This window comes from Notolepis coatsorum, assembly GCF_963971535.1.
Source record: "Notolepis coatsorum genome assembly, chromosome: 11".
In the NCBI taxonomy this organism is placed as follows: Eukaryota; Metazoa; Chordata; class Actinopteri; order Aulopiformes; family Paralepididae; genus Notolepis; species Notolepis coatsorum.
The window spans coordinates 104,594,787-104,607,386 of NC_140175.1; the positions used below are offsets into that span (position 1 = coordinate 104,594,787).

Here is a 12,600-nt window from a genome sequence, read left to right on the forward strand (position 1 = left end):
CTTGGGCTACGCAGGCTCAATGGCTGCCATACAGTGGCACCAGGCACACATCACACTACACAATGGCTGAACGGCCAATTAAGCGGAAGTGATGATTAGGTGGCCTTGGTGTCAGAGACCTGATTGGGATTTGACCAGGAACGTCGTGGAACCCTACTCTTTGCGATAGGCGTCCTGGCTTCTTTAACCGTTTCCCGGCCAACCACGGAGATGTCCGTGTTTCGGATCCACCGCTAGAGGACCAACCACGGACATGTCCGTGGCTAGGTTGTTTTGGCTTTTATTCCATTTTAATAACCTACTCGATGTCACCGAGCAGCACTGCAGAAGTACCCTACTCTTTGAATTCGAAAAAGTGCATTACTGGCCAGATCCTCTTAGGGGCGCTATCTTGATAATGCAGTGTTCCCTGTGGCAGAAGTTGTCTTGTTTTTTCTGGATCTCCAATGTAGTTTTCTGCTAACATGAAGCTATGCCTTGAGGCATGTACTGTAGCACGGAATACGTTTTGGGACGCGGATTTCAGTGTGCAGTAAAGGAATATATGATCAGCCAAATATATGATCAATATGATCAGCGCCCTGTATCTCGCCTTCCAGGAAATATACTAGCCCAAATCCCTTATAACGCTTATATTCAAGACGCTATAAAATGAGAACGTATTGATGAAAAAATTATTTCTTTAAGCCATTTTGAAGGGACGGTTTATGGTGTCAATTGACAATGAGAATGGACAGATAGCAATACTATAAAGTATAGATTTAGCTCTACAAACAGCCTCACGGACTATGCAAGTCTGTTTAGAAATGCTGGCCGTCTAGACTCTAGACGGCCAGCATTTCTAAACAGACTTGCATAGTCCGTGAGGCTGCTTGTGACTCTAGAGTGATATTAGACGGATCCAAATGGCCCTGAATGTGTTAACGACCGACTTCAGTCAGGACCTCGGTTTAACGTCTCATCCGAAGGACGGCACTCGCAGCTGTACAGTGTCTATCACCGTAACAGGGGCATTGTTACTGACTAGTCCAGAGGACAGAGTGCTCCCTGCTGGACAACACCGGAGCTCGACCCATGTAGCCACGCTGCCGGACAGTTTTACTTTACGTAGTACAACACCTTTCACATTGATAAGAACAATAGGATCACAGAGTAACAACACCTTTCACATTGATAAGAACAATAGGATCACAGAGTAACAACACCTTTCACATTGATAAGAACAATAGGATCACAGAGTAACAACACCTTTCACATTGATAAGAACAATAGGATCACAGAGTAACAACACCTTTCACATTGATAAGAACAATAGGATCACAGAGTAACAACACCTTTCACATTGATAAGAACAATAGGATCACAGAGTAACAACACCTTTCACATTGATGAGAACAATAGGATCACAGAGTAACAACACCTTTCACATTGATGAGAACAATAGGATCACAGAGTAACAACACCTTTCACATTGATAAGAACAATAGGATCACAGAGTAACAACACCTTTCACATTGATAAGAACAATAGGATCACAGAGTAACAACACCTTTCACATTGATGAGAACAATAGGATCACAGAGTAACAACACCTTTCACATTGATGAGAACAATAGGATCACAGAGTAACAACACCTTTCACATTGATGAGAACAATAGGATCACAGAGTAACAACACCTTTCACATTGATGAGAACAATAGGATCACAGAGTAATAACAGATATTAATGTCTACATGTACTGTTTGCATGTCTCAGTCCTCATTCCACTGGCTGGACGATGGAGATTGATGATTTAAAAACAACAGGTTGTTATTGGTCCTGTTGGTTCCAGGGTTTGGGGAAGACCATCCAGGCCATCTCTCTGCTGGCCAGTCTGTATGAGGAAGGTACCACCGGCCCCCACCTCATCATCGTCCCGGCCTCCACCCTGGGTGAGTCTCTTCACCTCCAGCTCTCAGAGGGAGGAGGAGGCCTTCTCAGCCATGGATCCCCTGATTTGAGAACAGTCCCCTGAGAAACTCCTGATCAAACTAAAATAACTAGGGGTGTTCGATATTGGCTTTTTTACCGATATACCGATATTGTCCAACTCTTAATTTCCGATACCGATATCAACCGATACTGATATATGCAGGGTTCCCCCCCACACACTTTTGACAATAAAAGTATGCATTGATGTGCTAATTTCACTGGATGCATTCAACAAGGCATTCTAAATGTAAACATTATCTGTGCATTTCCCCCTTTCTTCTCTCTCTCCCTCTGGTTCTCACTCTCCCTTTCTTTTTTTCCCTCTCTCTTTCCTCCTCTCCCTTATTTATTGTAATTTCCCTTGTATACTATTGCTACTGTAATTTTGTATTTTATTTACTTGTATGCATGTACATAACCTTGTTTTTGTTGCAGCCCCCCTTCCCTCAAAAGGCCTTTGCTTTTTGGTCAGGCTACTTTTTGTATATAATAATTTGATCGTACTTGCTTGCCTGGCTAAATAAAGGTTTAAAAAAAAATATATATATATATATATTTTTTTTAACCGATACCGATCATTTCCGATATTACTGTACATTTTCATGCCAATATTGGCCGATAATATGGGTATATCTAAGAGGGGAGTTTAACCTGTTGTGTTTCTCTCGTCAGATAACTGGGTACGTGAGTTTAACCTGTGGTGTCCGAGTCTCAAAGTGCTGGTTTATCACGGTGGGTCAGTTTACTAATATTCATATAAAGTTATATATATATATAGAGGTGGTTAGAGGGGATGCTCAGGAGAGGAGGTGGTTAGAGGGGATGCTCAGGAGGAGAGGTGGTTAGAGGGGATGCTCAGGAGGAGAGGAGGTGGTTAGAGGGGATGCTCAGGAGGAGAGGAGGTGGTTAGAGGGGATGCTCAGGAGGAGAGGTGGTTAGAGGGGATGCTCAGGGGGAGAGGTGGTGGTTAGAGGGGATGCTCAGGAGGAGAGGTGGTGGTTAGAGGGGATGCTCAGGAGAGGAGGTGGTTAGAGGGGATGCTCAGGGGGAGAGGTGGTGGTTAGAGGGGATGCTCGGAGAGGTGGTCGTTAGAGGGGATGCTCAGGAGGAGAGGTGGTGGTTAGAGGGGATGCTCAGGAGGAGAGGTGGTGGTTAGAGGGGATGTTCAGGAGGAGAGGTGGTGGTTAGAGGGGATGCTCAGGAGGAGAGGTGGTGGTTAGAGGGGATGTTCAGGAGGAGAGGAGGTGGTTAGAGGGGATGTTCAGGAGGAGAGGTGGTGGTTAGAGGGGATGCTCAGGAGGAGAGGTGGTGGTTAGAGGGGATGCTCAGGAGGAGAGGAGGTTAGAGGGGATGCTCAGGAGGAGAGGTGGTGGTTAGAGGGGATGCTCAGGAGGAGAGGTGGTGGTTAGAGGGGATGTTCAGGAGGAGATGTGGTGGTTAGAGGGGATGTTCAGGAGGAGAGGTGGTGGTTAGAGGGGATGCTCGGGAGGAGAGGTGGTGGTTAGAGGGGATTCTCGGGAGGAGAGGTGGTGGTTAGAAGGGATGTTCAGGAGGAGAGGTGGTGGTTAGAGGGGATGTTCAGGAGGAGAGGAGGTGGTTAGAGGGGATGTTCAGGAGGAGAGGAGGTGGTTAGAGGGGATGTTCAGGAGGAGAGGTGGTTAGAGGGGATGTTCAGGAGGAGAGGAGGTGGTTAGAGGGCATGTTCAGGAGGAGTGGTGGTGGTTAGAGGGGATGTTCAGGAGGAGAGGAGGTGGTTAGAGGGGATGTTCAGGAGGAGAGGTGGTTAAGGAGGAAAGGTAGTTAGAGGGGATGCTCAGAGAGTCTCGATGTTACACGGCTGCCACCTGTTAGTGAACTTCTCTTGGAGTGTGAATTCGATTTTCTCTAATTCAATAAAATAAAAAATAAACTAACAATGTCCTCCATTCCTGTTGAACATTCACAATGGATGATTTCTAACTATGCAAGTGTATCTGTTAAAGGTTTTTTTCCTTTTGAAGTGAATTAAGACCAGCCTTTAGTTTTTACCGTCATGGCTGTTGTGACATCGTGATGTGCTTGTTGTGTTCAGGGTCTATGGAAACCCGCAAGTCTCTTCGAAAGGACATTCTGTGGAAACGGGTGGAATACAACGTCGTCATCTCAACGTAAGAAAATACCCTGGCTGATGCAGGAGAGCATGCACACAATAACATATACTGTTGTACATACATGCACTCACAGCAAGAGGGTACATCAATCTGTGCATGCACGCACATGCACCCCCACCACACACATACACACATGCCTGTTACTGGTTCCATGCAAAAACGGACATCCACATTTGTGTGTAGCTGAGGTAACTTCTTACCTTGTTTGTTTGGTGGTTGAATTTACCCAGGGAAATAGAGTTGTCATTGGCAAAGATGCTGAACAGAGGACGTATTTACCTTATTAAATACATGTAGACCTACGTAAGAAATGGCATTGAAAGTTTCAAGTTTCAAGTTTCAAGTTTCTTTAATAGTTGTCATACAGAAGTACAGAATACTTTTGTACAAAATGCTTCTTACTGTTGCGCTCCAGAGACTGTGCATGACAAGATAAGTATGAAATAAAAACATAGTAAAAATTAGAAGTAAAAAAAAGAGGTCACAGTGTTCAGTTTAGACATATGTACAATGTTCGTAGACGTAGTTACCATACAATATACAATACTGTGCAGTGTACTAATATACAATACTATATAGTGCAAGGCATAAATGGACGAGGTGCAGTTTAGGTACAATTCACAGTAGGTGTACGAGTTGTAGTGCAAATCCTTTATCAATAAATATAAAGTGTAAGTGTGTTTGTGTGATCTAAAGTGTGGAGAGTGGGTGCTGCAGTGTGTTGTTTGTTTGAGTGAGTGTGTGGGTGTGTGTGCTGTGTGCATTTGATGGTTGTTGCATAGTGATTATTGTTCGTTTAGCGATTATTGTAGCGATTAAAGCAGCACTCTTGTATATAAGCATGCCAGAGATATATGTGACCACTTCAGAAATTGTATTACTATCTTTAACCCTCAAAACATGAGTCCACATCTTTTTCAGTCATCTACAATATGATGTCTCTTTATTGGTAAAAATGCTTTATTCTTTGTAAAGGTGCCACTAATTTGCATACTAGCTCTCCACAAACAGGTGATCATTCTGGGAATAGTTTTATTATGATTTTTGACCCTCAAAATATGGGTCTAGACAACCTACTTGTTCAGTTATTTGCAATATTGGCTGAAATAGCGACATACATTTTTTGATGATGGCAACAGGCATCATTAATTTGCATATAAATGATACATGGGACACTCTGACAGATTTTTAACATAACCTATCATTTTCTACAAATGTTTTCCAATCTAGAAACACTGGTTAACAATATATTTCCAGGGGGTGCATGATAGTATCCGCTTTCCTACTAGAGGACCTTACTAATTGGTAAAAATTTGATTATTTTGTATTGACGGCACAGATTTGCATAGGCTACTTACATAGAAACATGTGATCACTGTAGGGATAGTGTTATTGTGATCTTTGACCCTCGAAACATGGGTCTAGACCAGGGTTCGAAATTAACGGGGGCTTGGGGCATAATGCCCTTGAAAATGGACAAAATGCCCTCGAAACTCAGTTAAGGGGGGCACTTAATGCCCCCGACAGTTTACTAATTATATATATTTATCCGGTAATGGATCGTCTGTGTAGCGTACGGTTCAGATGACGCGCAAATAAAAAAAATCATTTGGCGGAGCCCGGGGAGCCGGTGTTCTGCACTGGCTGCAGGCAGCAGCAGCCCGTTGCTAGTCAGTTTGTGTAAAAATGGCACGCACAATATAAATCAATCTTCATTACGACTTTAAAAACATAGCCATTAACATTACATAGGCCTACACACATCTTGCCATATCGTTAGCAGTTTGTAAACACAACGCACGTTTTAACTATTGTAGCCCGACGCAGCCCGCAAGCTACTACTGTACAGTCAATGAAATGTTACCGTAGCTACTAGCTAGCATAGGAGGAAATGGGGGTCGGAGAGGCGGGGTGTTTAAAGACAATGATAGGCGTTTATTCAACATCCAAGAAGGCTAACATACAACTGTGTTTTACTAACTCCTGCTTGTTGATGTCCTAACGTGACCGGAGCTGAAGATGCCACACGCTAAAATGTCCGTGGGGACCCGGCGCCAACCCATAGATAGTTCCAACTCACCGAATTACGCAATCGATTGATTGATTGATTGATTGATTGATTGATTGATTGATTGAAAAGTTTATTAACAGATAAACCCCTACCGTTTATCATAAAAATTCAGTGCCCCCGAAATACAAAAAAAAGTCCCCGAAAATCAATTAAGGGGGGCAAAAAAAGCCCTTGAAAAAAAATGTTAATTTCTAACCCTGGTCTAGACACCTCATTTGTTCAGTTATCTGCAATATTGGCTGAGATATATTAAACAGATTTTTTTGTGATTTTTTTTTTTGATAATCGCGTCCTTAATTTGCATATAAATGATACATGGGACACTCTGACAACTTGTTAACATAGCCTATAATTGTTTTCACCTTTTTTCCAATCTAGAAAGTCTGGTTAGAAGTATATTTCCGGGGGGTACATGATACCCCCCTCTATCTACTAGACTAGTTAGTTTACCTTTGAAAGTTGTGCCTACCTTTGAAAGGTTATACATTGGAAAGGTACGTTTATTTGAAAGTTAGTCTGCACCACATTGGAAAGGTAAGTCTATCTGAAAGTTTAGCCTGCATTTGAAAGGTTAGCCTGTCGTACAGTGGACGGGTATGTTTACATTTGACGGATTAGCCTAAATGTAAAGACTACATTATTCAGTGGTCGTGAATCAGACCTTGAGTCGTGCCGTGTCCAGAATCAGGGCCTCTTTGTTCTGTACTAATGTACTGGTTTGTGTTTTATGTTCTGTACTGATAAACTGGTAATGGTATGCGAGTGTGTTCTATGTTCTGATAACCGGGTCTGTGAGTGTGTTCTCTACTGATACCCGGGTCTGTTCCCAGTCCTAAGCAGGTGTTCTCTATTCACACAGCAGTAGAATGAGTGAAGTCTTGGTGTCAGGCTGTCTGGCGAGCCTCACTCGGCCACAATGAGAACACCTTCAGCTTTTCACTGGGGCTGAAAAGATGCTTGTAAAGTGAACCTGGAGGCATCCATTATTCACGCTAATCAAGCGTTGCTATGCCTGGCAGCTGGCCGCTCGGCCCCCTGGGAGCTGGCCGCTCGGCCCCCTGGGAACAGGGAGGGAGATCCCCCTCAACTCAGTTTACACACCTCAGAAAGGACTGTTTAAAGAGTTTCTATTAGTGAAGTGTTTTAGTGAATGGTCTCTGTTGCAGGTACGCTCTGACCACAGGCAGCGACGACCGAGGACTGTTCCAGAAGCTGAGTCTGGAGTACGCCGTGTTCGACGAAGGCCACATGTTGAAGAACATGAACACGCTACGCTACCGCCACCTCATGGCCATAAACGTCAGTACAGAACGCTGGTGGTTAGTGTGTTGATTGAAGGTGTCAGGGACAATATTGAGTTAGAATAGTATTGATCAGTCAGGGTAGTATTGATAAGACATCATAATAATAATAATAATAATAATAATAATAATAATAATAATAACAACAACAACTTGGTTTTATATAGCGCCTTTCAAAAGACCCAAGGTCGCTTTACATAGGGGGAAAAAACTAAAATAACAAACATAGTGGACAGACACAACATACAAAGTGGTAAATTAGGGGTTAAAGGCCAAGTTGAAGAGGTGGGTTTTGAGGAGTTTTTTGAATGATAATAGTATTGATCACTCAGGGTACTATTGATCAGTCGGGATAATTATTGATTAGTCATGGTTGTATTGAAAGGTCAGGGTTATATTGATTAGTCAGGGTAGTATGTATTAGCCAGGGTAGTATTGATTAGCCAGGGTTGTATTTATCAGGATTGTGTTGATTAAGTCAGGATAGTGTTGATCAGGATTGTGTTGATTAAGTCAGGATAGTATTGATCAGGATTGTGTTGATTAAGTCAGGATAGTATTGATCAGTTGGGAATAGTATTAATCAGGATAGTATTGATCAGGATATTATTGATTAGTCAGGATAGTGTTGATTAGTCAGGATAATGTTGATTATTCAGGATAATATGATCCAGACCAGTGACTCTTCACCTCCTATTTCTGCTCTGCCTTCAGACTCAAACAGAATCTGCTAATAATATGTAGTGTTTGGTTTAACCTGCTGAGGGTAGCAGATGGGCGGGGTTTACCGAACCAGGACCATTCAGATAGTGTATGTTATCAGTCGTTTAGGGGCTTAAATACAGGGATTACAATGTCACCCTCCACAGAGTAAACAGCACCACACAGGAACGTGTCCCCTGCATCCAGCTCCGCTGTAACTTAACTCCACCAGCCTTTGTCATGTTGTATGTGGTAAACCCCACCCAACCGGGACTCCAAGCATGTTAAAACAAATGCTAATGTTAGTAGTAGATGACAAGTCAGATCATGTCCACAGTGAGCCTGTCAGAATCCAGCTGTTCTACTGGAACATCTAAACTAGAGGATCTTCTGAGGCAGTTTGTAGGAACATCTAAAGTAGAGGGTTTTCTGAGTAGTATAACGTATAAATAAATGGTAAAATATTTGGTAAAACATTAAAGTAGTACTTGCCAACTGTTATCCCAGACACCTAACGCATCACACAGGATGAAAACATTTAGCCTACAGCCTCCTCAACTGACACTGCAGAGGGTGGCTTTATTATACATTACAGAGCATGGCTTTATTATACATTACAGAGCATGGCTTTATTTTACATTACAGAGCATGGCTTTATTATACATTACAGAGCATAACTTTATTATACATTACAGAGCGTGGCTTTATTAAACATTACAGAACATGGCTTTATTATACATTACAGAGCATGGCTTTATTATACATTACAGAGCATGGCTTTATTATACATTACAGAGCATAACTTTATTATACATTACAGAGCGTGGCTTTATTAAACATTACAGAGCATGGCTTTATTATACATTACAGAGCATGGCTTTATTATACATTACAGAGCATGGCTTTATTATACATTACAGAGCATGGCTTTATTATACATTACAGAGCATGGCTTTATTAAACATTACAGAGCATGGCTTTATTATACATTACAGAGCATAACTTTATTATACATTACAGAGCATGGCTTTATTAAACATTACAGAGCATGGCTTTATTATACATTACAGAGCATGGCTTTATTAAACATTACAGAGCATGGCTTTATTATACATTACAGAGCATAACTTTATTATACATTACAGAGCGTGGCTTTATTAAACATTACAGAGCATGGCTTTATTATACATTACAGAGCATGGCTTTATTATACATTACAGAGCATGGCTTTATTATACATTACAGAGCATGGCTATATTAAACATTACAGAGCATGGCTTTATTATACATTACAGAGCATAACTTTATTATACATTACAGAGCGTGGCTTTATTAAACATTACAGAGCATGGCTTTATTATACATTACAGAGCATAACTTTATTATACATTACAGAGCATGGCTTTATTAAACATTACAGAGCATGGCTTTATTAAACATTACAGAGCATGGCTTTATTATACATTACAGAGCATAACTTTATTATACATTACAGAGCATAACTTTATTATACATTACAGAGCATGGCTTTATTATACATTACAGAGCATAACTTTATTATACATTACAGAGCATGGCGTTATTAAACATTACAGAGCATGGCTTTATTAAACACTACAGAGCATGGCTTTATTAAACATTACAGAGCATGGCTTTATTAAACACTACAGAGCATGGCTTTATTAAACATTACAGAGCATGGCTTTATTAAACATTACAGAGCATGGCTTTATTAAACATTACAGAGCATAACTTTATTATACATTACAGAGCATGGCGTTATTAAACATTACAGAGCATGGCTTTATTAAACACTACAGAGCATGGCTTTATTAAACATTACAGAGCATGGCTTTATTAAACATTACAGAGCATGGCTTTATTAAACACTACAGAGCATGGCTTTATTATACATTACAGAGCATGGCTTTATTAAACATTACAGAGCATGGCTTTATTATACATTACAGAGCATGGCTTTATTATACATTACAGAGCATGACTTTATTATACATTACAGAGCATGGCTTTATTATACATTACAGAGCATGGCTTTATTAAACATTACAGAGCATGGCGTTATTAAACATTACAGAGCATAACTTTATTATACATTACAGAGCATGGCGTTATTAAACATTACAGAGCATAACTTTATTATACATTACAGAGCATGGCTTTATTAAACATTACAGAGCATAACTTTATTATACATTACAGAGCATGGCGTTATTAAACATTACAGAGCATGGCTTTATTATACATTACAGAGCATGGCTTTATTAAACATTACAGAGCATGGCTTTATTATACATTACAGAGCATGACTTTATTATACATTACAGAGCATGGCTTTATTATACATTACAGAGCATGGCTTTATTAAACATTACAGAGCATGGCGTTATTAAACATTACAGAGCATAACTTTATTATACATTACAGAGCATGGCGTTATTAAACATTACAGAGCATAACTTTATTATACATTACAGAGCATGGCTTTATTAAACATTACAGAGCATAACTTTATTATACATTACAGAGCATGGCGTTATTAAACATTACAGAGCATGGCTTTATTACATATTACAGAGGGTGGCTTTATTAAACATTACAGAGCATGGCTTTATTAAACATTACAGAGCATGGCTTTATTATACATTACAGAGCATGGCTTTATTAAACATTACAGAGCATGGCTTTATTAAACATTACAGAGCATGGCTTTATTATACATTACAGAGCATGGCTTTATTAAACATTACAGAGCATGGCTTTATTAAACATTACAGAGCATGGCTTTATTAAACATTACAGAGCATGGCTTTATTAAACATTACAGAGCATGGCTTTATTAAACACTACAGAGCATGGCTTTATTAAACATTACAGAGCATGGCTTTATTAAACATTACAGAGCATGGCTTTATTAAACATTACAGAGCATGGCTTTATTAAACATTACAGAGCATGGCTTTATTAAACATTACAGAGCGTGGCTTTATTAAACATTACAGAGCATGGCGTTATTAAACATTACAGAGCATGGCTTTATTACACATTACAGAGGAAGGCGTTATTAAACATTACAGAGCATGGCTTTATTAAACATTACAGAGCATGGCTTTATTAAACATTACAGAGCATGGCTTTATTAAACATTACAGAGCATGGCTTTATTAAACATTACAGAGCATGGCTTTATTAAACATTACAGAGCATGGCTTTATTATACATTACAGAGCATGGCTTTATTAAACATTACAGAGCATGGCTTTATTATACATTACAGAGCATGGCTTTATTAAACACTGCATAGGATGGCTTTATTATACATTACAGAGCATGGCTTTATTAAACACTGCATAGGATGGCTTTATTATACATTACAGAGCATGGCTTTATTAAACATTACAGAGCATGGCTTTATTAAACACTGCATAGGATGGCTTACATTACAGATGAACAACCTGTTTGAATGAGTGCTGTCTCCATTCTCTCCTGGTGGGTGTTGGTCTCTCCTGGTGGGTGCTGGTCGCTCCTGACGTGTCTTCAGGCCAGACATCGCCTTCTGCTGACTGGAACTCCTCTCCAGAACAACTTGCTGGAACTGATGTCCCTGCTCAACTTCATCATGCCTCAGCTCCTCGCCTCCTGCTCCGCCAAGCTCCACAAGATGTTCTCCATGGTAACCACTCAGCTAGTCACACATTCACCTCATCATATGTTATTATTGATGTTTGATAAGAACATATTAGTAGCAGTATATTGTCTTCATTGCAAAATAGGATTCACACATTTACCTCAGAACAGAGGATCATACTGTCTGTAGCTAACATGATATTTACCTCAGAACAGGTTCTACTGTCTGTAGCTAACATGATATTTACCTCAGAATAGGTTCTACTGTCTGTAGCTAACATGATATTTACCTCAGAATAGGTTCTACTGTCTGTAGCTAACATGATATTTACCTCAGAACAGGTTCTACTGTCTGTAGCTAACATGATATTTACCTCAGAACAGGTTCTACTGTCTGTAGCTAACATGATATTTACCTCAGAATAGGTTCTACTGTCTGTAGCTCACATGATATTTACCTCAGAATAGGTTCTACTGTCTGTAGCTCACATGATATTTACCTCATAACAGGTTCTACTGTCTGTAGCTAACATGATATTTACCTCAGAATAGGTTCTACTGTCTGTAGCTAACATGATATTTACCTCAGAACAGGTTCTACTGTCTGTAGCTAACACTTTGGTTGCCAGGCTTATGTACATCATTATACCATCCTCTGCCAGCTCTATTTGTCTATGGAGAAGTTCCCCTTCTTTGCAGGGCTATAACTTTTTAAATTGTATTGCTAAATTGACATTACTACGGCGTCTTTGGCATAA

General features: G+C 40.2%; 1 protein-coding gene across 1 annotated transcript in view; it reads left to right on the plus strand.

Annotated features, from left to right (window-relative positions):
- Positions 1-12,600, plus strand: part of smarcad1b (SNF2 related chromatin remodeling ATPase with DExD box 1b) — a 120,232-nt gene that overhangs the window by 74,309 nt on the left and 33,323 nt on the right. Inside the window, exons 11-15 of the mRNA XM_084325267.1 lie at positions 1,834-1,933; positions 2,646-2,705; positions 4,045-4,120; positions 7,361-7,493; positions 11,757-11,888. Of these exons, the coding sequence (XP_084181393.1) occupies positions 1,834-1,933; positions 2,646-2,705; positions 4,045-4,120; positions 7,361-7,493; positions 11,757-11,888 (501 nt within the window). The remainder of the gene's footprint in view (positions 1-1,833; positions 1,934-2,645; positions 2,706-4,044; positions 4,121-7,360; positions 7,494-11,756; positions 11,889-12,600) is intronic.